Below are 27,485 nucleotides of genomic sequence, written 5' to 3' on the forward strand. Positions count from 1 at the left end.
CTTGGAGCAATTTACCAAGGGCCTTGGTGAATTCAAATCAAGATTGGATGTTTTGCTAAAAGATCTGCTCTAGGAATTGTTTTGAGGAAGTTCTCTGGCCTGTGTTATACGGGAAGTCAGACTAATGATCACAACGGTCCCTTCTAACCCTGGAATCTATGAATAAGTGTAGCCTTACTTGGCAATCTTAGCAGAGAGCCAAGATAGGAATGGGCCATAGAACTTCTCTGACATACCCGACAGTGGGTTTGCTGGGCAATCCTGAAGCACACTGGCAGGGCAGCATGGCATGGGAAAGTGTGTGTGTGCTGGCTGCCTGCCTGTGCTGTAGTGTATAGTGGGGCCATCCATTTATGTTTAACCAGCATTAAATTCACTTATGTTCACAGGCATTTTAAGAAAACAACAAACACTTTTCCGGATTATTTTCTTTATTAACACACCTGCTCTAAAGCAACATTTTGCTCTTATTACTCTCTCAATGACAGAGTTTTCATCCTTGCTCATTTACCCATTTTATTCTGTTTTCATGACCTTTTCTACTACGTTATGCTAACATTGGATCTAGGCTGTCCTTCAGCAGGGTAACCTGAAGTCAGACTTTAAAATAAAAGATTCCCATTGCAGCTTTATGATGCTTTAATGGCATGTAGCATTATTGTAACAGAAGCCTGTGTTTCTTGTGATGAATCATCCTGCAAGCTAATGTGGCAGACGGAAGTGTATTTAACATCACTCAGTGCAGGAGCATATTGTTTCCAGTCATGCTTTCAAAGTGAGTCTTAGGAGCTGATTTAGGAAAGAAGCAGAAATCCTAAGGAAATGTCAATGCTATTGTTTGCTTGTTGTTTTTTTTAACCAGGCAGTAGACAGTAAACTGAAGAACAGTGTCATACTGCAGACACCACAGCTGAAACATTATTCACAGTGGGATGGCCCACTGCCATTGTAACTGGGATGAAAGTTGAGTCTGTCGTAGAAGGTGATAAAGTTATCTATGCCAGTCACGTCACTTTTGTCTATGTAGGTGTTGAGCCCGTTATTCCTATACATGCCACACTTTCCGAGATGTTTCGAAAATGCGTGTGAGGTAATGTTAAAGGAGGTCTGTGGGGGAGAAAAGCAAGAGGAAATATTTTAGATACCCATATGAATAGCATCTCTGTGTTTTACAAGAGCTAGGGTATAATTACAAGGGCGCTGAACCTTCATGCTTCAGAGCATGAACCAAACACCAGCTATGGTCAGGAAAAAAAACCTACACATCCATCCGTTTGCGTATTTTTAATCAAGGGTCTTTGTACTCTTGGAAACTTGTCCTAAATTTTGCTGCAATGGTGCTGGTTTTTGCAGCACACCAATGGAGCAGACCAGAGATGTTGCACCAACTTCAGCTAAATTCAGAAACTGAAATTCTTACATAGCGTATTAATTCCTCTATCATAGAAAGGTATACTATGTGTGAGTGGGGAGAAGAGCTCGGGCCACCGTCTGAAGCTTCAGGCACTGATCATCACACATTTCCCTGAGTGTGGTTTTGGTTATGGTTTATTTTTTCACTTTAGCAATCCCTGTGTTCCAACTTGGCTTTTCTGGTTTTTGTTGTTGTTTTTTTACGTAATAGTAGTATACTATAGTAGTTGTGGGGGTGTTTGTGAATAAACACCCTTTTCTTTTGCCATCAGACTTTAGCCACAAGTGGCCAGAGATTAACTCTCCGTGTTTATTTAGGAGGGGACTATATTGTGTCCAATTAAAAAAATCATTGATCTGCTCCAGTGTGTTTCCAAAGAGATTCTAGATCATTGCATCTGCCCCCTTTTAAACTACTGAGCCTTTTCTTTCTAACCTTCCTATGCTGTAAAATTCATGGCCTGGAGATACCGAAGCTTCTGGATGGGATTTTTCAAAAGCCCCTAAGTGAATGAGAGCACGTGTCTCACGGAAAATAATTTAGAGGCTTCTGAAAATCCCACCTTCTGATTTCAAAGATCCCCTGAGACCTAGAATATTAAAATAGAACTATGGTCCCCCTCAGTTTTTCATGAATTATATTACTGTAATTTTTCCTTCCTTTGTAAGTGGCTGGAGTGGCAACATGAAATGCAAATTTGAATAGCAATAGAAAAATTAGCCTCTTGGGACTTATACAGGAGACCTAAATTTGAACCACTGCTGGCCACCATCAAAAACCCTTAAATTTAACAAAAGACATAAGGGTAAAATAAATTTTGAATATCAGAATTCTTCATGGCCAATTTCCCTTGACTATTTTTCAGTATTATTCTGTGCCTGTATTCTGGTTGGCTGTGCCACGCACCTACCGTTTCCCTACCCAGTTTGCTCATGCCAAGAGCAGGTGATATCTGGGCAGAGGAGGGTGAATCAACAGTGCCCACAGGATAATATATGCATTTTAAAATACTGCAAGGGCTAGATACTCCTGTAAGGAAGGTAATGTATCATCGCAAAAAAGTGCATTGATCGTTTTTTAAAGGAAGGAACAAAGCAAAAAGCGTAGCTGAGTTTTTTTTAAAGTACTCCTACAGATAAAGCAAATAACTTATTCCTCAACAGGTACCTAGAGTTCACTTAAGAGGTAAGATTGATACACACTGTAATTAGCCTTGTGCTGCATATACTTACCGGCATTTCATGTACAGTAGGTGCTTTGCTTCCATAGATCTGATTGGTGGTCCTGTACCTGGGATGGGCCTCATTCGTTCTACACAATAGAATGTAATTTTACTTGGTATGGTTTCTTTCATACAAACTGTATCCCACAGCACTGTACAGAGTTAAATAGTAATTTATGGAGATAAATTACAGCAACAGATGGACATTAAGAAGTGCAGACAAGGGAAAAGATGCTTTTGGGATGAGGTAGGGAATGGATAAGATGGGAAGAGATGAGAAGGCATTTCTAAGTGACATGGGCTGCTAAGCAGCTCACCAGCAGTGAGACTGATGGGGCAGAGAGGAAATGTCTGCTAAGGAAACAGCAAGACAAGGTTCCTGGAGGAATTTAAGAACAAGGACAATTCTGTGCATGCTTGGCTTTGGAGAGCTGGGGCTTGAATGAAGATGGAGCAAAGCATGCTTGGGACCTCTGGCCATGATGGCTAATCTGGCTGTAGGTAATGGGACACATCCCAGAGGTCCTTCAGGCCTTAAAATGGGTATCATTTTCACAATCATGCAGAGGTCATGATGACTTTACAGGATCTCAGGTCATTGTTGCAAAGTGTGGCAACCTTTGGGTGCACCGTGAACCCCTCCCTCTCTCTCAGCATGCTGCTTTTGCTCATCACACAAGTTATATCAGCTTCCTCACCTGTAGCCCCGAAACCATCCTGGGTGGTTGAACCTGGCTGGCAAATTGTCATTAACTCTGTAGTAGTCACTGGTTCTCTGGGACCGACCCTCCTCTGCCTCTTTGTTGCAGGTGGTGAATGTTTCCGGCAGATGCCCCTGGGACATTTTGAGCTAAGACCTTTTTAGGACTCTGGTCCAGGCAGGACAAAGAGGCAGGAAATTGACCAGGCACACAAGAAACAGGGTGCTTAAGTAACAAACTATGTTGCTAGGAGACAGGCTGTAACTTGGCAACAAAGAGAGAGGCACTTAAAGACACAGTACTGTTTCCTAGACAAGAGTCCAGCTTACAAACACTTTCCATGCACACCGCTGGGAGCTGTGAAAGTATTAGCTCCTCCTAAGCCCTGCAGTGGTTGCAGGATCAAGCCCTTAATTCTGTTACTTTCAGTCCCCCTCGTTCAGTAGTTTTCCCGAAAGTATTTTGCATGACTCCTTTTTTATTTGTTCATGTAGGAGAGAGAGACCCCAGCTGAAGTGAAGCAATGAAGGTGCATTTGCTGACTTATATTTTCTCATTGTTTCCTTGCACTCCCCGGTCTGTCTGCACCTGTTGTTTTTTCTCTTCTGCTTCGTTCCTGCTGCGAAGAATTGACGTTCTATCTTTTCTGTGTTTGCACAGTGCCTTGCACAATGGGGTCCTTATCTGTGACTGGGGCTTTTAAGGGCTATCGCAGTCCAAATAATAAATACTGATAATTTCAAAACAAAAAAAAAAGGGGAGGGTTTATCTGAGGAATAGTCATTTGCTCACCCATAAACCCTGTTGTTTCCAGCAGTGCTGGAACCATTTTGGGGGGGGGGGGTGCTGAGAGCCATTGCACCAAACTGTAAACCCTGTACATAATGGAAAGTACTTCAAGCCAGGGGGTGCTGCAGCACCCCTAGTTCCAGCACCTGTGATTGTTTCTAGAGCTTCACACCTGTTCGGGTCCCTGTAGACACCCAGTAGGTCCCGGCTGGGAATCCCAGCCAACACCTGCTCTGTGAGGGCAGGTTTTTGCAGGGTCTGCCTTTGCTCCGGGCATTTGCAGACTCCTTGCGGGCGGGGGGTGTGATCAGAGCGGCCCCAGCACGGCAGACGAGCCCGCGGCAGGGCGGGCAGCTCGGGCTCCCAGCTGGCGGCTGCCCCCGCCAGGCAGGGGAGGACCGGGGGCCTGTGCAGCTGCAGGCGGAGCTGCGCCGCGCCCGCCCCGGGGAAGGGGGCCCGGCTGTGGCTGGAGGAAGCGGAAAGGGCCGGTGCAGCAGCCTAAGCTGCCCTTCCGTGCACGGAGCTGCTGCTGCCGCCGCCCCGCTCCGGAGATGGCCGCTGCCAGGCTGCTGCAGGCGGGTGAGGCAGGGAGCCCGGGCTTGCTCTGCGTGCAAAGACTCGGGGTGCAGGGGGGCTGGAGGGTAGGCGGGACAGGCGGGCGGGTCCGAGCCCAGGCGAGCTGGGCAAGGTGCCTCTCTCGGCCTTGGGCCTGGTGTGTCTCCGGCTGGGGCAGTCCTGCCAAGATCAAGCATGTAAAAATCCCCAGTGGCTTAAAAAATCCGGAGGTCTTTTTGTTTGTTTGTTCGTTTAAAGCTCATTTTAAAAAATGGAGCCTGATCCTTTGCTCTCTGGTGTCTGAGCCTTGCGGGCGCACGTGGGTGACAGAAGCTAGACACTTGTCTTTCAGTGTGAGCTGAGCTTCTCCTGATTCCAGGAGCGGGGGCTTTAAGAATCCCCCCGACGATCTGGAGACTTGCCTCTTGCGGGGTTATGCTGCTGGAGTCTAGCCCCCCGGGAAACAGCCCCTCCGGGTGTTACCAAAATCAAGCAACCAACTTCCCCAGCTTCTGGTTTTGTAGCAGCATCCCCCTTCTTCTCCCTAGCAGAGCTTCTAAGCCTGAGCCCCCTGCTGTCTACCCCCTCCCTTGGCACGGTGTCTGCTCCTTGCTTTGCTAGAGGAAGGGGTGCTGCTTGACTTGTTATGAGGTCCCAGTATCCCTGATGCAGAGCCTGCCCCATGCTCCCTGCCATCTGGTGTGCACACTTCCTACTTCCCAAAGCCCAGCTGGAGGAGAGAAAGTTCTTAGATCTTTCTTAGGAAACTAGGCTCTTAACACTGAGAGGCCCAGAGCAAGCCACTTCTCCACGCTCTGCCACGGTTTCTGCCTCTGGGAAGTGGGTCTAATATTAACCTACGTTTCAAGGACTTGGGAAGCCTTAGTGTTTGTGGAGTGCTTTGGGTTCTTCTGCAGATGGGTGTTACAAAGTATTCTTATTGGTGTCTTTATTTTACTGCCCATCTGTTTAAGGCTTTCGTTTAATTTCTCTCTTCTCTCTGTTGTCAGTCGTACCAAGGTTCAGCTGCTTTCCGTCACTGGGGAAAGCTGCTCCCAGAACCTCACAGCTTAGCAGTCGACTTTATGGAACTCTTCTTGCCCCGGAAGCGAATCAGCAGGTGGATCCCAATGGTAAGAGTCCTTACCCCACCTACTTTAGGAGAGTGAAAGCAACCAGTCTATTTGGCTTATACTGTCCAAAGCAAGTTGAGTTAAGCCAGCTATCCCTCTCTGATAGCCACCAGGTTTGCTTTAAGCCAGAAGATAATGTATTGCTAAGTTAATGAGCACCTCTTCTAAGCCCTGTTGGCTACTTTAGTTTTCAGATTGTATATGCATGTGATTTTCAGTACATTAGATTCCCCTCTAACCCATCTGAACACGCACCTAGGAGAGGAAGGAACACTGTGTGGCTAAGGTTTGGGATTGAGAGTCATGGCTCCTGGGTTTTATTCCTGGCTCTGCCACAGATTTCCAGACTCCCAGACCTTGTGCAAGTCACTTAACCTCTCTGTACCTCTGGTTCCCTGTATGTAATGAGAGAGAAATAATATCAGTCTTAAAGCGTAAAGCACTAAGATACTAGGCTGAAAGTACACATTAATCGCCATATACATGCCCAATTGTGGTGTTATTGGCAATCCAGGACTAAACAATGCTCTTCTTTTCACACCACAACCAAACCTTTGTGCTGCACAAACTGGGGGCAGAGCTCAAACTTCTTTTTGTCCTTCTTTCAGTTATTAATGACAAGCTTATAACCGAGCCCCTCAGACACCCGGACTTCTTCAACGTGAAAGAGCTCTTCTCCCTGAAAGATCTCTTTGATGCCAGAGTGCACTTGGGACATAAAAAAGGTTGTCGTCATAGGTAAGTTACACAACTTTGACGTGGAGCCTTGGGGTTGAGCCAATACCCACTGAGTCAATGGGTGTATTTCCCTCAATTTGGGAATTCGGCCTTTAATAAAAAGAAGGGAAGGATTACTTTCCCTATAAAGTGCTTGTAAGGTGGCTCCTTCCTAATGACTTTGACAATAAGTCTGTGTTTGACTGTCCTAGCACAGGGAAGGTTATTTTATTTGCTGTCACACAGGCATGCAGCACTGGAAGCAAAAAGTTTTAGGCACCCAAAGATTTCTTCATATTGCATATATTCTGGGATTCCAGTGTAATGAGTTGAGTGGCCGGTCAGTTGGTTTACAACCAAAATAAAACCAGATCCACCTGGTCAATCCCCTGTCTATCAGGGCATGGTGCAGGGATCTGATTGGTTGATCAGGGCCTTAACTGCCCTTTCCCTTAAATGGAACACAGGAATTGCCCGACAGCATCAGACCCAAGGTCCGTCTAGCCCAGTGGCCTGTCTCTGACAGTGGCTAGCAGCAGAACCTTCAGAAGAAGGCAATTTTGGAATAACCTGCCCCCTGAGAAATTTTCTCCTTGACTCCCATTGTTTAGAAGCTGGCTGATGCCCTGATGTAGGAGAGTTTCTATGGGACAGACAGCGTTTGGAAATGTCAGTCAAAAAATAAAATTTTTCCGAGATCTTTATGTCTCATTCTCCTTCCCCAGGTTTATGGAGCCATATATTTTTGGCTGTCGCCTTGATCAGGACATTATAGACTTGGATCAGACGATGAAACACCTCCAGCTGGCTCTCAACTTCACAGCCCACGTCGCCTACCGCCAAGGGATCATCCTCTTCGTCTGCCGCAACCGTCAGTTCGGCCACCTGGTGGAAGTCACGGCCAGGGACTGCGGGGAGTACGCCCACACCCGCTACTGGCAGGGTGGCCTGCTGACCAATGCCCACATCCAGTACGGGACCGGGGTTCGCCTGCCCGACCTCCTCATCTTCATCAGCACCCTGAACAACGTCTTTGAGCCGCACGTGGCTGTTCGGGATGCCGCCAAGATGAACATCCCCACTGTGGGAGTGGTGGACACTAACTGCAACCCCTCCATCATCACGTACCCCATTCCTGGGAACGATGACAGCCCCCTGGCGGTGGAGCTCTATTGCAGGCTCTTTAAGATGACCATTACCCGGGCAAAGAACAAAAGGAAGCAGATGGAGGTTTTGTATGGACTGCAAAACAAAGCCGAAAGCAGTTAGATCAGCCTCGTGCTCTTACTAGCCCTAGTGCAAAATCTGCTAGCTCATCCGTACCACGATGGTGTTCAGTACTCAGCAGGTTACCTACCAGGCTTCTTTGACTTGCCGGCAACATGCATAGGGCTTGGGTGGGAGGGAGGAGGGGATGGGAATGCTCCCACCTTAGCTCTGTAAGGGTCTGATCCAGCTCCCATTCAAGGCAGTGGAAATATTAACATGAACTTCAATGAGAATTGGATTGGGGTCCTGGGAGAGAGGTCCCTGGCCTGCTCCTGAGGAGGAGATCCCATGGTAATGGCAGCCCCCGCTCTGCCATTACACATCTGTGCTCATCTGTGATTCTTAACTTGCCGAACCAAAAAAAAAAAGAGTGGATTTGTCAATCAATATCAGTCACCTGTGGGTGCCGCTTCCCCCCCTGCAAAAGGAACTTCATCCAGAGCACCTAAAACAATGCAAGGCTAAATAAGACAGACATATCCAGTTTGGTTTGCTTGTATTTGCCTCTTCTTCGAGGAAGAATGTGTAAAGCATATGTCTTGTGATTTCCGCCCCACACACAAAACTTACTGTGATCTGAATTTAACTGTGTTAAAGTTCCCATCCCCTCTCCTCCCACTTCTCTTCTCCATATGAAAAAATAAAATATTCCTTTTTTTTTCACATGCAAGTGTGTTTTATTAAATGAAAGATGAGAAATCCCTTACAAAAATATAAACTGACTGAATGTCATTGGTTGGGGCAGAGAAAAGGTGTCTTATAGGCTAATCAGTGCGAAGTCTGAGTCAGGTGCTATGGCATAGGCTGAGTGTAAATTGTATCATATGATCCTAAAATATGGCTGGTAAAATCTCTACTCTTTAAAGTGTCCCTATCAGCTTGAAATCTGGTGAGTTTAAAAAATGAGTTAAATAGTTTTAGGTTCTACACCTGCCCCTGGGTGATCCAGGCCCATTTCTGTGGCTTGAAAATCATATGAACAGCCAGACGGGGTAAGACCAATGGTCCATCTACCCCAGTATCTTGTTTCTGACAGGGGCCAGTGCCAGATGCTTCAGAGGGAGTGAACAGAACTGGGCAATTATTAAGTGATCCATCCCGTTGTTCAGTCCCAGCTTCTGGCAGTTGGAGGTTTAGGGACACATGGAGTCAGGGGTTACGGTCTTGACCATTTTGGCTAAGTGCCATTGATGAATCTATCTTCCATGAATTTAGCTAATTCTTTTTGAACCCACTTTTATTTTTGGCCTTCACAAAATCCCCTGACAATGAGTTCCACAGGTCGACTGTGCGTTGTGTGAAGAAATACTTTGTTAGTTTTGAAGCTGCTGCCTATTAATTTCATTGGGTGACCCCCCTCCCCCCGGTTCTTGTGTTATGGGAAAGGATAAATACTTTCTTGTTCACTTTCTCCACACCATTCATGATTTTATAGACCTCTATCATTACCCTGCCCCCTACTCATATCACAGTCGTTTTGATCTCTCCTCACATGGAAGCTATTGCATTGCCCTAACAATTTTTGTTGCCCTTCTTTGCACTTTTTTTCCAATTGTAATATAGAGTTTTTGAGATGAGGCGACCAGAACTGCAGGCAATATTAAAGGTATGGGCATACTATGCATTTATATAGTGGCATTATGATATTTTCTCTTCTATATTATCTCTCCTTTTCCTAATGGTTTATAATGTTGTTAGCTTTACTGACTGCTGCTATACATTGAGCGATATTTTTAGGGAACTGTCCACAATGACTCTGAGATCTCTTTCTTGAGTGGTAACAGATCATTTAAACCCCATCACTTTGTATGTATAGTTGGGGTTATTTTTTCCATTTTGCATTACTTTGCACTTATCAACATTGAATTGTCATCTGCCATTTTATTGCCCAGTCACCCAGGTTAGGGATATCACTTTACTCTTTGCAGTCAGGTTTAGACTTAACTTCTCTTGAGTAAAATGGTGTCCCTAGCCTCTGTTTGCCAGAAGCTGGAAATGAGCGACAGGGGATGGATTACTTGATGATTACCTGTTCATTCCCTATGGGGCACCTGGCACTGGCCACTGTCAGAAGACAAGAAACTGGGCTAGATGGACCCTTAGTCTGACCCAATAGGGCTGTTCTTATGTAATTTTGTATTGACTGTAATTTTGCCACCTGTTCACCTATTTTTCCAGATCATTTATGAATATGTTGAATATCACAGATCCCAGTACAGATCCTTGGGGGACCCCGCTATTTACCTCCCTCCATTGTAAAAAATTACCACTCGTTCCTACCTTTTCCTAATGTTTAGCCAGTTACTGATCCATGAGAGGACCTTCCCTCTTATCCTTTTGACTGCTTAGTTGTCAAAGGTTTTCTGAAAGTCCAAAAATACTATGTCAGCTGGATCACCCATGTCCACATGCTCGTTGACTCCCTCAGAGAATTCTAATAGATTGGTGAGGCCTGGTTTCAGCTTTGCAAAAACTATATTGACTTTTCCCCAACATATCATGTTTATCTATGTCTGTTGCTGTCTGAACTTACAAGACAGCATGCTGACACGCTCTCAGCCCCCCAAAAACTCTCTCTCTCTCTCTCTCTCTCCCCCCACATACACACAACACACTCCCTGTCACACTACACTCCACCCCACCCCCTGCATTTGAAAAGCACGCTGCAGCCACTTGCATGCTGGGATAGCTACCACAATGCACTGGTCTTTGTGGCGTTGCAAGAGCTGCTAATGTGGCCACATCAGTGTGCTTCCAGCAGAGAGTGTAAACACTTGGCAGCGTTTTCCCTGCTGCGGTCTCCGAAGGCTGGTTTGACTCCCAGCGCTCTACAACTGCAAGTGTAGCCATGCCCTAAACTAGCGGGAAATATTTTTTTCTCCAGTCTTTTCCCATCACAGTGATTGTAAGTGTTGCTTGTAACAATAATAACTAAAGCATTATTCAGACAACTGTGTGATATTTTTAAAGGTTAGAGCATTCCATTAGAAGTTATGATGTTTTATTTTTTATTTTATAACTCTATTGCTTTATGTGGAAGGAAAATATGGGTGCTGGAAGGCCCCAGTTCACCAAAGCTCTTAAGCTTGGGCTTAACTTTTTAGCTTAACATTGATTTCCCACTGAACGACTCACATGGTTAGGTGTTTTGTGAAGTGCAGCCTATATTATGAAAAGACTGGGTTCTCAGCTTAGCATTTGAAACAATCCGTTTATTTTAACGCCAGTGGCAAGATCTGTGTTTGACTTGGACAAGCACAATTTGATCAGCGGTCTCTGTGTGCCATTGCTTTTTAAACCAGCGTCCCTGTTCATTTCAAGAGGAAGGTGTGTTTAGTAATCACTGTTACCTATATGGTCCTATGTCTGCGCACACCTTGAATATGGAAACGATGCACAGGTCTTACTCAAGCTTACCAGACTAGCTTCCCGTTCACTCTGAGTCTATCAGCCTCATTGCAGCGCTCTCCTCATATGCATGCACACTGAGATATTCCAGGGGTAAAATCACTTCCTGGACAGGAATCGGTCTCTAATCCAGCCTTACCCCACTTCTCGTTCCTTCCCAAGGCTGATCTCCTCCCCATTTCCCTTCCTTTCGTCCCCTGCCTTTACAGACCCCTTTCCAGTGTTGCCAGCTCTTGAGATATTTGGTGTTTCTCTTAAAGCTCCATCTTGTGGAGTCATGGGATTCACTGAGCCTCTCGCCATTGTAGTTATTTTTTTTAAAGGAAACCTGTGTGTCTAGCCTGCATGGCTGGGGAAGGAAGCTGGGAAATGTGAGCTGAATAGGCTCAGACACCAGAAGGAGCAATACAAACACACAGGCTATTTTGAATGTATTTAGCTGTTGAACAGAGCTAGGCTCATGCTTTTTGAATGCTGGAGGTTGACCATATTGGCCCCCTCTTTTCTTTTTGCCTTGCCCCCCTCCCTCTGCTGATTCTCCTCTTCTCTGCTTCCTCCCCTCTTCCTCCTCCCATTCCCCTCCGCCCCCTCCCTGGGCCCCTGAAGCCGACTCGCTGCACTTCACACTCCTGTCCAGCAGGGGGAGTGTGTCTGCGGCCACGAGGCAGCTGCGGGCCGCGGAGGGCAGGGTTTTTGGTCCCTTTAGGGCTCCCGTCGGGCAGCTCTATATAAGGGGGAGGCGCGGGCCTATCGGCCCCTTTTTCTCGGCGAGCCGCAGAGGGACGGTGAGTGAGGAGCGGCCGGGCCCTTCCCTCGCCCTGGAGGGACTGTGGGGGAGCTCGACACCCCGCACCCCAGCGGGGCCGGCCCCTGCCTCGGACCCTCCCTTCTTAGAGACCCGGGGCCGTGCTCCGCTCAACGGTCACCCGCGGCGCCCCCCTTCCCTCCCCCCCCCCCCCGGTCCGTGTCCGCGGCGCCTCCCTTCCCTCCCCCCCTCCCCGGTCCGTGTCCGCGGCGCCCCCCTTCCCTCCCCCCCCCCTCCGTCCGTGTCCGCGGCGCCTCCCTTCCCCCCCTCCCCCCCCCCCCGTCCGTGTCCGCGGCGCCTCCCTTCTCCCCCCCCCCCCCCCGGTCCGTGTCCGCGGCGCCTCCCTTCCCCCCCTCCCCCCCCCCGTCCGTGTCCGCGGCGCCTCCCTTCCCTCCCCCCCCCCCCGGTCCGTGTCCGCGGCGCCTCCCTTCCCTCCCCCCCCCCCGGTCCGTGTCCGCGGCGCCTCCCTTCCCTCCCCCCCCCCCCGGTCCGTGTTCGCGGCGCCCCCCTTCCCTCCCCCCCTCCCCGGTCCGTGTTCGCGGCGCCTCCCTTCCCTCCCCCCCCTCCCCGGTCCGTGTCCGCGGCGCCTCCCTTCCCTCCCCCTCCCCGGTCCGTGTCCGCGGCGCCCCCCTTCCCTCCCCCCCTCCCCGGTCCGTGTTCGCGGCGCCTCCCTTCCCTCCCCCCCCCCCGGTCCGTGTCCGCGGCGCCTCCCTTCCCTCCCCCCCCCCGGTCCGTGTCCGCGGCGCCTCCCTTCCCTCCCCCCCCCCTCCGTCCGTGTCCGCGGCGCCTCCCTTCCCCCCCTCCCCCCCCCCCGGTCCGTGTCCGCGGCGCCTCCCTTCCCTCCCCCCCCCCCCCCCGGTCCGTGTCCGCGGCGCCTCCCTTCCCTCCCCCCCCCCCCCCCCCCGGTCCGTGTCCGCGGCGCCTCCCTTCCCTCCCCCCCCCCCCCCCGGTCCGTGTCCGCGGCGCCTCCCTTCCCTCCCCCCCCCCCCCGGTCCGTGTCCGCGGCGCCTCCCTTCCCTCCCCCCCCCCCCGGTCCGTGTCCGTGTTCGCGGCGCCTCCCTCCCCCCCCTCCGTCCGTGTCCGCGGCGCCTCCCTTCCCTCCCCCCCCCCCCCGTCCGTGTCCGTGTTCGCGTTCGCGGCGCCTCCCTTCCCCTCCTCCCCCTCCCCGGTCCGTGTCCGTGGCGCCTCCCTTCCCCTCCCCCCGGTCCGTGACCGTGGCGCCTCCGTTCCCCTTCCCCCCCGTCCCCGGTCCCTCGTCTGCTCCTAGGGCGCCCGCTCCCCCCCCCCCCCCCGGGCTACATGTTTTATCCTCATAAGAGAAGCAAGAGGTTATATTCAGTTTGGCTGTAGTGTTTAGTTTTCCAAACTGCTCTCCGCCACACACTGATACCTAAATAGTGGGCCCCTGAAGCGCGTGTCCAAATGAGTATAACAAATGCTCTATTTATTTTCTGTGTTTTTGCTGTTTTTACAGGGGGTGGAAATGTGAATACTGCACATGCAAGAGGTTTTCTCCTAGAGCTGAGGTGAGCATCATTTCATGCAGGTTCACTACATGCCCCTATAGGCATTGCAGTTATGGTTGCTATGCCATGTTTGTGTCATCAGGTGGCAGAGAGGAAGAGGCTGTGTCTACGCTCAGCGCTCTGAAATCATGAGCGCTCAGAATGATTAGCAGCCTGACATTTTGTTTCTTTTCTTTACATTGTTCAATATGAATGTAGTAGTCAGTGAAAGGTGTTGGATTAAGAGCTGTGGAGATGGAAGTTTTCTATCAAGTGCAGGTATCACATGTCAGGAGGAGGGACAGTTTCTCTGCCCTGCCCCAGTGTGTCCACCTCTGGGCAAGAAGGTAATTGGTCTCTCTACCCATTCCATTGGGGCAAATTGTGGTGATGCCTTTTGCAATGTGGACATTTGTCCTACGTTGGACTGACGCTGTCTAATCTATTGTGCATTACCAGCAGATAGCTGTTTAGTGGCGAACCAATTTTAGTTAAGTACTACCAGTTGGAGCTGAATTTGAATCAGCAGCCTAGAATTGATGAGTATTGTATTCCACCAGTATCAGTCCCCTTCGGTCATTTGGTATCCCCTGGTGGTATTGGTTCTGAAGTAGCGTAAAGAAGATGAACAAGGTCTTTTGTGAAAATTCACTGTTTTGATCAGCAAGAGTGGGGAGCTCTAACTTTGTTTAGGTACCATTGTGACCTGGTGTTTCCGTGAACTGCAATTTACTCGGTATTTGGCGATCTTTAAAATTATAGGTGGACCTGCCCTGATATTTCACTCTGCAGACTGGGATTCTTTAATGGAAATAAACGCCCATCTAGCACATTATTCCCCCCCGCCCTCCATTTTTTCAAGAACATTATGTTTGCAGAGGTGAGCCTGAATCCAACTCTGTTTCTCTGAACTCTGAAATAGCCTAGATCCAAACATCCCATCCTTTCCATCTCTCTTGAATTATAATTCCTTTTCATGTCAAATTTTAGAATGTTGATAATTGCTGTACAGTGTGTTTTGTCTTTTTGGGCAGAACAATCAAAAGATACCATGGTCCAAGAAGTCTGCATCCTAGGAATGAGGTGAGCATGGAGACCGTGTACATTCTAAATAGTACTTCCATATATCAGAGACCATCGGCTAAACCCTTGTCTAGACTAGGAATTAGGATGTGTTAGCAATAAGAAAAGGAGTACTTGTGGCACCTTAGAGACTAACCCATTTATTTGAGCATAAGCTTCCGATACTTATGCATCCGATGAAGTGAGCTGTTGCTCATGAAAGCTTATGATCAAATAAATGGGTTAGTCTCTAAGGTGCCACAAGTCCTCCTTTTCTTTTTGCAAATACAGACTAACACGCTGCTACTCTGAAATTTTGCTAACAATGTTGACAGCCTGGAGTGTAGACAAGGCGGTGTGCCTTTAACACATGTTAAACTGACATGGGTTATACACACAGCCTTGTCTACACTAGCCTGTTAGTATGTCTTGTCTAGACCAGAATTTGGAAGTAGTTAGCGAAATCCTTGATGTACAGCTCTACAATCAAATACAGATATAAGCTACAAAATGGCAGGTATTTGCATTTCTTTAGATTGCTGAGAGATGAGAGCTGTCTCAGAGGAGCTGCTTATGAAATTCTGCAGCTGTTTGTAAGTGGATAGGGGGTGATTATATATGTCCATTTCAGTCTCATGGTTGAGGTCCTACTTCGGATTTCTTTTTTGTTTGTTGCTGCTTTGCATTTATTGTGGAAGAATCGCTACTTCTCTTCAGCATCCTATATATTAATAGTCCCATGCCCCTAGAGGCGTTACACTTGTGGCTGTCATGCCATGTGTGTGTCATTAGGTGGCAGAGAGGAAGAGGCTGCGTCTACATTCAGTTGTTCTGAAACCTGTGAGCACTCAGAATGATGAGTAGCCTAACATTGTTTCCAAGTATACCTGCTTTCTCCAGAGAATTGGTGAAAGATGGCGCAAATATCCTTTGAAAGGCAGTTAAAAGCACACTAATTTTAGCTGCGTCAGGAAAAGGCCCTACATCCTTGTATGCAAGGACAAGTAGAAGTGACTGTTCTATTCTCGGGAACTCCTCAGTCCCATGTTTGCCTTTGAAACTGTCTTCTGTGGCCTTGGGAAGATTGCTACTTGGTGTCTGTTCTGCTAACTGTAAATTGGGGTTAACATTTTAATACCTCTCATGAGATTTTTTGGGGGTTGTACTTTTAAAGCACTTTAAAGACAAAAACTATCAAATAAATTCTAAGACTCTGGAATGAGAGAGTGACTTTCCGGTTTATCTAATGTCTCTTTGGCCGCAGTTTAAGCTATATAAAAAAAGGACATTCTTATCCTGGAATAAGAATGCCACATGAGGCGTTCTCCCAGTATACCTATAGCAGTCTAATTATTCAGCTATAGTTTCGCTGCTTAATTTCCCATGTAGACAAGCCGTAAGTAATGCTTCTATTCAAATGTTAATCCATTAGCTTCAGTTCTGGGTTTGTGAGACTTAGACACACTTGTTAATGAAAGAGCAAAGAGATAAATTCTGGTTACTTATGAATTAAAGTAGAAATATTTGTGGCTACATTGTTGGCATGCAGAGTGGTTGAATTATACAGGTTACAGAGTGTCCAATGAAAGGGGGGGGGTAAGCAAATGATAAATGAATTGTAGGAACATTACTGAGTTCACGTATTGCCTGCATGGAAATAAAAGAACAGTTCAGTGGGTTTTACATTTGAATGTATAATTTTAAAATAGGAAGAACTTCTGAGAAGTATTTTAAAATCACTGCCTTGCTTTGCAAACGTTTGATATTTTGTCTCCTATTCACAGTTGCTTTGGAGGAGGACAGCACTAATTTCCTTTGAAATTGTGTAACATAAGTGCTGTTGAAGGTACGTATTATGGCATCCTTAGCACCAGAATCTAATATTCCTGGCATGACATCAGTTACCACAACTGCTGGTGCCAGTGAGTTGGAGCATAAAAACTGATGTTTAAGGGACATCATGGTCAGGTTATTTTTTTTTTAATCATATTTATAAAAGAACATGTCCTTATCTATATCACCAATAAACTGTTAGATGCTTGAAAATGAAAGAAGGCTTAAAATGTAACTTACCTTCCACCATTTTTGCTGATTTCCCCCTCCCCTCTTTTACTGCCCCTAATTGATAGTAGATTGGTAGTTTCACTTTTGTTGTAATCAGTTTCGCTTTCTCCTTCTCTGCAGCACTGTGCTCATGCATATGTTTAGGTTACTTAGTCTGAAGGGGATTTTTAAATTCAACCTGTAAACTGATTTTCATGGAATTAAAAACTTTTGAGTACATTTCTCTTTGTAGCTTATATTTCTACAACGTTCGTTTTGGATCTAAGCTCCCAGACTATATACCGTTAATTTTGAGAGACACTCAGCAATTATTTTTTCCTACTTTGTGTCCATCTTTGCTTTTTAAGCCTTAAAGAAAAACCCAGTGATCGTGGAAGACAATCCTATAATGCATTCATTATTTAATTTAGAACAATCATGTACATCATTGTCTACTGGGTTTGGGCTGGAACTTTTTTTCTGGCTAATGTAGGAAACTGATAGTCTGTTAGAGCTCTCATATTTTATGTTTTATATGTACATTATTTATAAGCACTATAAAATTCATGTGCACACAAGCAGAACTACATTACTTTCATCATAATATTTCCTGATAACCGTCTGGCACAGGGCAGGTCCATCACTAGTGTGTCAACATTGTGGAGACATGTTAGTCTCTTAAGTTCAGATAGGTAAAGTAGATGTTTGCTACTTCAGTTGGCAAGGCTACGTTTTTAAATTTTCCGATTACCATTGCCTGCTAATCAGTTACTGCCCCGTGGAGACGTAAATACAACTGCAGTGTTGTCTTTATGCCAGAAGGAGGCAGACAGGAAGCACTGGCTGCTTTGAGTCTATATCCTTAAAGAATGGATGCAGACATTTACCGCGGCTAAACAATTTATTAATTTGGGGAGGAAGAGTGAGGGGGCTGTCTGTTTTCTTTGCATCAGACTGTTCTGTAGAGATTGAATTTGTGTTAAGGTTTTAAAGTAATAAGCACATTTAAGGACTGTTGAGTTTCAAATTAAATTGGTCTTAATGCATTAGTATAGCAATTAACTTGTAATACAAAGTTATTAAAGCACAGAATTTTTCTGAAATGTCTCAACAACAAAATTATGCTAAATCCAGTACACACATTTGCTAAAGAACTTCAACGCTGATTGTATGTTTCCACATGTCTGTTTGCAAAATCCTTTCAAACACTGCAAAAGCATTCATCATATGTCACAAGTATGTAATAAAACAAGTTAATTCAGACATGTTAAAGGAATAGATGAGATAAAAGAATACGCTTTCAATATCCAATCCAAACTCCATGCAGAAATTCAGTGAAGTCCTTTTATAAGAGAGGAATAAACTTTACAGTGCATCCAAAGGTGAAATGCTTTGATCTGATTAAAGAAAAGTTCTGTTTTTTTTTAAAGCTGCAACGTGGCTTGTAAGTTTTCTACTGAGTTTTATATGTTAATGCATCTGCAAAGAAGCTTGACCTCCAAGCTAATGTTCTGTTAGGAAGCAAAGATATAAACATGTTGTAATAATTGTGCAACCTATGCCATCTCTGGGGGTATAGTGCAGATAGTCCTCCACTGTATTGGTGGTATAAGGTGACTGAAGAGGAATAGGCTATCGCCAGACTGAGTTTTCTAAAACTCCTGAAGGCTTTGACTAATAGCCTGATAAAATCTGGAAGTGCTGAATGCTGGAAAATGTCCTCATTAAGTGGGCGTTATAGGGGCCAAAGGTGCCATTAACCAAATGGGTAGCTGGTGGCTGCAAAAATGAGCCATTTAATTGGGAAAAGGCGCTGCCCGATAGCAGTGGCTTCTTAAAAGAATGTCAGTAAAGTTGTGGTGTATACGGCTGCAGTTCTGTGGAAAGATTCATGCATTAAGATGTGAATGTTTCATTTAAAATCCCTGATTTCTTTTATCCCCCTCAAATATATATTTGGTTTCTCATAAGTCTTTAATTAGATCAAGGGTTCCATCAGGGTAGTAAATGCCTAATGAGGCTATTTTAAAACTTCACCTTGTTAAAAGTATAACTTTTTTTAAAATCCTCAGAAAATCATGTTCAGTTGAATTATGCTGCTAGAAAATGTAAAAAATCTAAGACGAAAATTTGAGAAAATCAGAGAAAATAGAATTCTAGCATTTGATTAAAATACAGTGACTCAAGCAGATGCTTATCGCTTTGGTTTGAACATGTCAATGAATCTGATGCCTAGTCTTAGGAGATGCAGTTACATTAGGTAAAACAAAAATGTCTCATTTAAAAATTGCCCAGTATTAAGATCACTTCTGTGCAGAAGGGTTACTCGCTCAGTGGATTCCCCAACATGTTAATACTGCTAGTTAATAATTATCTTCCCAAAGCCGGACAGAAATCCAGAGATGGACTATACCTTCCTGGGGGACTCATCTATGGTTCTGACTTTCAGCCAGTGAAAATACCAACATTTTAAAGTAAGACATGCTTTGAAAGAAAAACCTTTGGTCACATTGACTCATACCTCAGAATCTAGAGCCATTCCATGCTGTGGCATAATCTCTAAAATAAGTCTTCATCACTGTATTGCATTTAAATCACAAATATCCAAGATGTAAATATTGTGAAAAATAAAGTACTTTTGAAACTTCCATCTGTCTAACCGTTCATACCCCACGTGAAGAGAGGTTGAGGGGGTGGGGTTATAGTATAGCACGGGGTGGGCAAACTTTTTGGGCTGAGGGCCACATCTGGGTGGGGAAATTGTATGCAGGGCAGGGGGTTGAGGTGCAGGAGGGGGCTCAGGGCAGGGGGTTGGGGTGCAGGAGGGGTTCAGGCTCCGGCCTGGTGCCGCTTACCTAAAGCGGCTCGGGTCGCAGCAGTACGCACCAGGGCAGACTCCTTGCATGCGTGCCCTGGCCCCACGCAGTGCCACTCTGGGAAGCAGCTGGAACCACGTCCCTGCGTGGGGGGGCCCAGGCTTCGTGGGCTGCCCTTGCCATGCCTCCAGGTACCTCCCCCAAAGCTCCCATTGGCCATGGTTCCCTGTTCCTGGCCAGTGGGAGCTGTGGGGGGCAGTGCCTGGAGGCAAGGGCAATGCACAGAGCCCTCTTGCCCCAGGGCCCCAGGGATGTGGTGCTGACCACTTCTGAGAGCGGTGCGGGGTCTGTGGCACCACAGGGGGCAATCCCGCGGGCCGTAGTTTGCCCACCCCTGGTATAGCATATTGAAAGCTGTGCCAGAAAAAGGTCAGTAGTAAAATGATAGCCAAATAAGAATCAAGATAATTAAGAGAGTGGGGGGAAAAAAGAAATGATCTGCATAATTACAGTCCGAGATGTTGAGCAGAATTTAAGATAATGGTTTTTTTGGACTAACTACACAATTAAGTAATGGTCTGATTTAAACCAAGGAATGCAAAGAAATTAGGCTAGTTCTCTAGTTACAGCTCACTGGCTAGATATTGCATATGATACCTTATGGAAGTCACTGTTCCTAGACCTGGGCACAGCTAAATGAGTTCAAGAGAAACTAAAAGCCTATGTTCCAATATGTGTTCATCTAATGTGGAAAATACCAATCTTCCTAAGGATTAAACAGATGAGCATGGAAACCTCAGTTGAGTTTGTTACTTTACCAGGTGTTTATATGTAATTTCCTACAGATGTAATTGGGATCTCTGAAAACGTTTGAGACACTGCAAATAGAGGTAGTAGGTTGGGACTCCAATACATTTGATTTAAGCACTCCAGCAGCCTGACGGTTGCAGTTGTAAAATCGCAATAGCCATGTGGTGTCAGGCCTTTGAGGGTCTGAGTTTGAGAGAATGAAAGCTCCAGTCTTGACACAAGTGTTAAGACGGAACAAACAATAATTTGTGGAATGGTCATATGATTTCATATTTCAAGTTTTGTTTTTTTAATTCACGTACCCCACCAACATCTTGAACTCATGGAAATAGGAGTATGATGGAAAAGCTATAAGAGACAAACTTGGAGGATTTAAAAAAAAACTTGGAAGAGTTGAAATGTTACTGATATAGTGAGAAACTTAATAAACTGTCAAGAAGCATGTATCTTAAGAAAAGTTTAAAATGTGCATTGTTGCATATTATAAATTAAACATAAAACATGTCTTGAGACCCAGTTTAGCTTATGCTGCCTTTGCTTTTTCTTCTTGAGTTGTCTTAGAATTCATGCTTACTAAATATGGCAATAATCTCTTCATAAATATAGCTATAATTTGGTTTCTGCATCAGGTTTTCTTATCAGCTGCCATGGGCTTTTACCTGCAGCTTGTGGCAATGGTGTTATTATCTGAGATGAGTTCTTGTATCAAATCTTATTACTGAATATGCCCAGAAACTACTACAACTCGATCATATTAGTGGAATTAGTTGCCGAAAGGAGATGAAGCAATTTGGATAATATCAAAGTAATAAAACCTTAGTAAATAACTAAGGCTGGATCTAGTCTGTTGGAGTACAGCTGAGAATGATAAATCCTTGATTGCAAATGGTTTTGGAAAAAATCCTCCCTTTGGTGCAGCTCAGTGGCATCCTGGGTAATGCTCTCTGTTGCTTCTGTTGCTATTGGAGACCCAGTTTGAATACCAAGAGCCAAAATCCAAGCTAGACTTCATAAGGGTGTCTAATAGCTGCATCTTCATACTGAGCAGCCATAGGAAGGTGTAAGTTAAAGTAAGAGTTGGAGCAGGTGCAGGACTGCTTAATTTAGCACCTGATGTCCTTCTGTTATTGATCCTCCCTGTATATCTCTTGCAGAATCTCATAGAAATTACACTAACATAGATTCTCAATCTCAAGCCTGCTTGCTGATGTAATCATACAATTTAGTTTTGGCTCTGATTGATACGGGCTTGGACCTGCTGTGAGGTTAGCACACACAACTTTTAGTTTTGAGGTGGGAGGCAGAGAGAGAACCTTGCATTGCTCACCAATAGCATCTACTCATTTTGAGATTTGCTACTGATGCTTCGTTCCTCTTTGGCTGGAAGGAAGATGGCTACAAGTTGGCTTTACTTTATCCAGTGGTGATTAGGGGGGAAGGTGGGAACTGGCAGAGGACTCTGAGGGATGCAGAAGACCCTCATAAGCAAGAAAGGATTGGAAAAAAGACCCTATGGCTTGCTAAACTCTCAAATGATTAGATCTTTAACCTTTTTCTGGAGTGACCCATGTCCTGAAGCAACACTGAACCATCAGCCCAATAACCCTACGCAAAAATGGAATCCTTTGCTGTGGACAAGTCACGAGGTTGTGAATGGCTTCTTAACCCTGTATCCTCTTTGTTAAATGGGCCCTGAGTATTCTTTACTGGAACAAAATTCAGCTCAGTGCGTGCACAGAGCCGTATTCATGACTTAAATGCATTGTCAAAGGGATTAATTGGGGTTTACAGGTTGCATAAGGCCTCCTGCCAGGCCTTCAGTGCTGGGATAAATTTTACCCACTGAATCCATATTGCTTTGTTTCTTAGTAATGTCCACCTACCACTGTTCCTGGGCACGGAATGGTTAAAATGTAAGCTCCTTTCAAATTCTTCATTTAGCCGTTGTAATGACTTTCCTGAAAACTGGGTTTCATTTTACAGAGCTGTTTTTCTTTGAGAAATGAAATTCTCTGAATAGTCCTTGAGTCATAACTGACTCGGTTCAACATCCTTGGTCCATTGGCTATAGGGACAAGATCATCTTGTTGCTAATCAGAACAGAGATGTATGTTCATGTTAAATGTGTAAGGTACTCGGATGCTGTACCACAGTGATCAGCAAGGTCTTAAATGCAGGGACTGATCAGCTTCTCTCTTTCCCCTCAGAGCCACAATCAGAGGTGTCAAACCAGACGTGCTTGAGGAGCAATATGATGTACCTTCCTGGGCTACAGAAGCAGGGCTGGCCTTACCATGAGGTGACCTGAGGTGGTGCCAGACTGTGGGGGGGGGGAGGGGGGCACCACTAGAACCCAGAGTGTAGAAAATTGTGTCTGCTGCTGGTGCGTATGTATTTTCTCTGATCTAGATGCACAGAGATGGTGGAGTTCTGTGCTAGAGGAAGGAGGGCACAAGAGACATAACAGGCAGGCAGGAGAAAAGGTGAGAAGGAATAACAGAAAGCAGCAGGAGCTGCAGGGAGAAGAGAGGAGGAGGAGCCTCTTATGTACCTCTCTAGCACCCCCTAGGAGCCTGGACTGATTAACACCAGCTTCTCAGGGAGATTCCTGTTTCCTGCTGCTTCCCTGAACCCACTTGAGGAGAACAGGCAGTCAACTGAAGTAGGAGGAGCCAGTTAGGCCCTTAAGACACTGATATCTTCCCTCACTCGCTCTGCCACCAGCCTGCTTATTTGTCCTCTTCAACTGAGTGTTGAGAGCCACTATAGCTGGCACAGAACAGCAGTCATGAGTGAAAGAAGAAAAATCCCCTCTGGGGCAGTATTCAGAAAAAGAAAGAAAGCAAAGGAAGCTGGTCTATCTAAGCAGGACGGAGCTCTCCTGAGATACATAGACACAAATGTTCACAGTGAGCCTTCTGGCCCCAGTGAGGATGTGAGTGGTGAGGAGATGCCTGATCTTCCAGTTAGTCAGAGTGCAGGTGACCTGGCAGCTACTGCAGCATCCATATCTCCATCTCAAATGGATGTAACCATGTACATTCCTGAGGAAAAGTGTAGATCAGAGAACAGTGTGGGAGAGGCACAAGAAACAGCTGCTGCTGAGTTTAGTTCCTTAAGTCTAGTTGATCCAGGACTGTGGACCCACTTGAGCAGTAGCCTGAGGGACTTCCTTATACTGCATGAGCCACAGCAAGTGAAAAACTTCATGTTCCCCAAAGACAATGAAAATAGAAGTTTCCATCCAACACATTACTGGCGTGAAATCCCCAATGGTGACAAAGTGGAGAGGCCATGGCTTATGTACTCAAAAACCCAGAATGCTGCATACTGTGTGTGTTGCAAACTCTTCCAGTCTAATGTTCCAGCCACATTGGGTTCTACAGGAACAGAAGACTGGAAAAATCTGCCTAGAAATCTGGCATGCCATGAGAAGGCAGCAAATCACCAGACAGCATTCCATAGGTGGAAAAAGCTTGAGATGAGACTAAGGTTAAAGGCCACCATAGATGATCAGCATCAAGTGAAGATTGCATCAGTCTCTTTATTGGCAAAATGTTCTGAAAAGGCACATTGCCATTGTGAGAACGCTTGCTACTCAAAACCTAGCACTGCATGGCACTTCAGATCAGCTGTATGTGCCAAACAGTGGAAACTTCCTTAAAATTATGGAGCTGATGGCTGAGTTTGATGCTGTACTTCAGGAGCATCTAAGAAGAGTCACCACCCAAGAAATGGAGTACTAAGTGCCACCTTAGAGACTAACCAATTTATTTGAACATAAGCTTTTGTGAGCTACAGCATCCGATGCATTCCACAGTATGCATCCGATGAAGTGAGCTGTAGCTCACAAAAGCTCATGCTCAAATAAATTGGTTAGTCTCTAAGGTGCCACTAGTACTCCTTTTCTTTTTTGCAAATACAGACTAACACGGCTGCTACTCTGACACCCAAGAAATGTACACACACCACTACCTTGGAAAAACAATTCAAAATGAAATCATACGGTTACTGGCAACAAAAGTCAAACAGAAGATTGTGGCAGATCTGAAGTCAGCAAGATATTACTCTGTTATTCTGGACTGCACACCTGACATCAGCCATATGGAACAAATGACTTTAATGGTGCGTTTTGTAACAACAACAGAACCTAGTGAAAATGTCCCTGCAATGGTGACTGTCAGAGCATTTTCTAGTATTGACATTGATGATACTACAGGAGCTGGTATGACAAATGTGCTGCTTAAAAAGCTGGAAGATATGGGAATTGCAATAGCTGACATGAGAGGTCAGGGCTATGATAATGGTGCCAACATGAGAGGAAAGAACAGAGGAGTGCTGCAGACACGGATCTGAGAGTTAAACCCTCGAGCTTTTTATGTCCCATGGAGTTCTCATTCATTGAACTTGGTGGTCAGTGATGCAGCATCAGCTTCTAGTGAGGCTGCTGAATTTTTTAATGTAATTCAGAGCATCTATGTATTTTTCTCTGCATCAACTGCATCAACAAGTTGAAGCAACATCTGGGAACATCCTCTCTGACACTGAAACCACTGAGTGCCACATGATGGGAAAGTCGAGTGGAGGCGATAAAGCCTATCAAAAACCAAATTGGGAAGATAGGGAGGATAATGCTATGACAGGAACTGTTTGTGGGAGAACAGTGGCAGAGAGAAATGGAATCACCAGAAACATACATAACTTCAAATTTCTGTGTGACTTAGTGTTGTGGCATGATATACTGTTTGAAATAAATGTTGTAAGCAAGAGACTCCAAGGTGTTGACCTTGATATATCTGGAGCAATGGAACAACTGGACAAAGCAAAGTCATACCTACAGTCTTAGCGGTCAGATGAGGGATTTCAAAGTGTTCTGAAGAGTGCACAGAAGTTGGCAGAAAACTTCACACTGAAGCTATTTTCCCACCCATTCAAGAATACAAGAGTCACCGAAGAAGATGACATTTTGATTACGGGGCACTGGATAATCCCATAAGAGACCCCAAACAACAATTCAAAGTTGAATTCTTTAACCAGGTGCTAAATTGTGCAATACAGTCAGTTGAAGAACATTTCATGCAGCTCAAGGAACACAGCAGTATATTTGGGATGTTGTATGATATTCCAAAACTCCTCACTATACCTGAAGAAGACCTACACCAGCAATGCAGGGCACCTGTCATAAATATAAAGGGAAGGGTAAACCCCTTTAAAATCCCTCCTGGCCAGAGGAAAAATCCTCTCACCTGTAAAGGGTTAAGAAGCTAAAGGTAACCTCACTGGCACCTGACCAAAATGACCAATGAGGAGACAAGATACTTTCAAAAGCTGGGAGGAGGGAGAGAAACAAAGGGTCTGTGTGTCTGTCGGTATGCTGCTTTGCCGGGGATAGAACAGGAATGGAGTCTTAGAACTTTTAGTAAGTAATCTAGCTAGGTATGTGTTAGATTATGATTTCTTTAAATGGCTGAGAAAAGAATTGTGCTGAATAGAATGACTATTTCTGTCTGTGTGTCTTTTTTGTAACTTAAGGTTTTGCCTAGAGGGATTCTCTATGTTTTGAATCTAATTACCCTGTAAGGTACCTACCATCCTGATTTTACAGGGCTGATTCCTTTACTCCTATTTACTTCTATTTCTATTAAAAGTCTTCTTGTAAGAAAACTGAATGCTTTTTCATTGTTCTCAGATCCAAGGGTTTGGGTCTGTGGTCACCTATGCAAATTGGTGAGGATTTTTACCAAACCTTTCCCAGGAAGTGGGGTGCAAGGGTTGGGAGGATTTTGGGGGGAAAGACGTGTTCAAACTATGTTTCCCAGTAAACCCAGTTAGAGTTTGGTGGTAGCAGTGGTTATTCCAAGGACAAAAGATAAAATTAATTTGTACCTTGGGGAAGTTTTAACCTAAGCTGGTAAAAGTGCATTGGCCTGCTAAACCCAGGGTTGTGAGTTCAATCCTTGAGGGGGCCATTTAGGGATCTGGGGCAAAAATTGGGGATTGGTCCTGCTTCAAGCAGGGGGTTGGACTAGATGACCTCCTGAGGTCCCTTCCAACCCTAACCTTCTATGATTCTAAGTAAGCTAAGGAGGTTTTCATGCAAGATATTACTCTGTACCCTAGAGTTCAGAGTGGGGGAGGAACCTTGACAGCATCAGAGACAGTGTTGACACGTGATGACATTCGCGATATTGATGTGAGTGATTTAGGTGATGAACTGAAAGCCCTTTCAAGATACATTTCAGCTGGATCAACTCCAAAGGCTGTTCTGGAATATATGTGCACAAATAAGATGACCACCCTCTTTCCAAATGTTTTTGTTGCTCTGCGCATACTTCTAACACTTCCTGTAACAGTTGTCCGTGGAGAACACAGCTTCTCCAAGTTGAAGTTAATAAAATCACATCTACGCTCCACAGTGACACAGGAGAGGCTGGTTGGCCTTGCAACCATCTCAGTAGAGCATGAGCTCGCCCAGACTGTGGACCTTCAGGAAGCAGTTCAAATCTTTGCAACCAAGAAGGCACGGAAAGCACCACTTTGATTATTCAAAAGATAAAAATGCCAGTGTTCACTATGCAGACAAGAAAAGTTACATTTGCTGTTCAGGTGTTTGAAAGTTGTGTTACTTAAAATTTTTGAACAAGGCATTTTAAGTTGTTAGTTCTCCTTTATTGGGGGTAGGTAGCAGAGCAGTAACATGAGAGGAGTAGAACAGGAAGAAGGCAGAATGGAGACATTTCAAAGGTTTGGCCCAAGCAAGGGGGAATGGGGGCGTCATTTGAGCTCCCCGCCTCGGGTGCCAAAATGTTGCGTGCCAGCCCTGTACTGAAGTATTGCAGTGTCTAGCACAGCATTTTGAGGAATGCATTTATTTAAAGTTCTTATTCTAATATGCTGGTGCACTTTGTTTGCAGATGATGCCTGTAGGTTTGTTTTCTAACAAACCTGACAGCAGAAAAAGAAAGCATTTAGAATCTCTGCACTTGAAGTTTGCTAGACATAGCTTGATCCTCTGCCATGCACTTGCTCAAAGACGCTCCATGCGCTACAGACCATGAATGTGAATATAATATAGTGTGATGTTAATATATTTTTGCAACTGTAAATGTTTTCTGTAACCTGTTTAGCCAAGGTGCAATAAAGAATAAAAAGCTATTCTGACCTTTACACTGCTTCTGTGTGTGCTCCTGATAAATTACATTAAATGCTATATTCATGTGTTTTCCAGGCATTTTC

General features: G+C 45.4%; 2 protein-coding genes, 1 long non-coding RNA gene and 3 other non-coding genes across 7 annotated transcripts; 5 read left to right on the forward strand and 1 right to left on the reverse strand.

The window, feature by feature from the left end:
- Positions 1-413: 413 nt before the first annotated feature.
- PIERCE1 (piercer of microtubule wall 1) lies at positions 414-4,402 on the reverse strand. Its single transcript, XM_048823240.2, has 3 exons — positions 3,335-4,402; positions 2,647-2,725; positions 414-1,107 (listed from the first exon to the last, which is right to left on the reverse strand). Exons 1-3 carry the CDS (start codon positions 3,478-3,480, stop codon positions 919-921), a joined length of 414 nt encoding a protein of 137 aa, XP_048679197.1. The 5' UTR covers positions 3,481-4,402; the 3' UTR covers positions 414-918.
- A 148-nt stretch (positions 4,403-4,550) lies between these two features.
- Positions 4,551-8,463, forward strand: MRPS2 (mitochondrial ribosomal protein S2). Its single transcript, XM_048823238.2, has 4 exons — positions 4,551-4,705; positions 5,692-5,814; positions 6,423-6,552; positions 7,257-8,463. Exons 1-4 carry the CDS (start codon positions 4,678-4,680, stop codon positions 7,798-7,800), a joined length of 825 nt encoding a protein of 274 aa, XP_048679195.1. The 5' UTR covers positions 4,551-4,677; the 3' UTR covers positions 7,801-8,463.
- A 3,459-nt stretch (positions 8,464-11,922) lies between these two features.
- LOC125623613 (uncharacterized) lies at positions 11,923-27,416 on the forward strand. 2 transcript variants are annotated; one of them, XR_012665268.1, is made up of 6 exons: positions 11,923-11,993; positions 13,488-13,539; positions 14,553-14,601; positions 16,365-16,426; positions 22,457-22,548; positions 24,175-27,416. It is a non-coding gene; the product is annotated as an uncharacterized LOC125623613 (long non-coding RNA). The 2 variants fall into 2 exon arrangements; XR_007353061.2 differs by having other exon boundaries at positions 11,930-11,993; positions 27,164-27,416.
- Positions 13,568-13,700, forward strand: LOC125623709 (small nucleolar RNA SNORA17). The gene has a single exon (XR_007353087.2). It is a non-coding gene; the product is annotated as a small nucleolar RNA SNORA17 (small nucleolar RNA).
- LOC125623711 (small nucleolar RNA SNORA17) lies at positions 15,319-15,453 on the forward strand. The gene has a single exon (XR_007353088.1). It is a non-coding gene; the product is annotated as a small nucleolar RNA SNORA17 (small nucleolar RNA).
- Positions 17,394-17,524, forward strand: LOC125623712 (small nucleolar RNA SNORA17). The gene has a single exon (XR_007353089.1). It is a non-coding gene; the product is annotated as a small nucleolar RNA SNORA17 (small nucleolar RNA).
- Positions 27,417-27,485: the final 69 nt, after the last annotated feature.

This window comes from Caretta caretta, chromosome 16 (genome assembly GCF_965140235.1).
Source record: "Caretta caretta isolate rCarCar2 chromosome 16, rCarCar1.hap1, whole genome shotgun sequence".
NCBI lineage: Eukaryota > Metazoa > Chordata > Testudines > Cheloniidae > Caretta > Caretta caretta.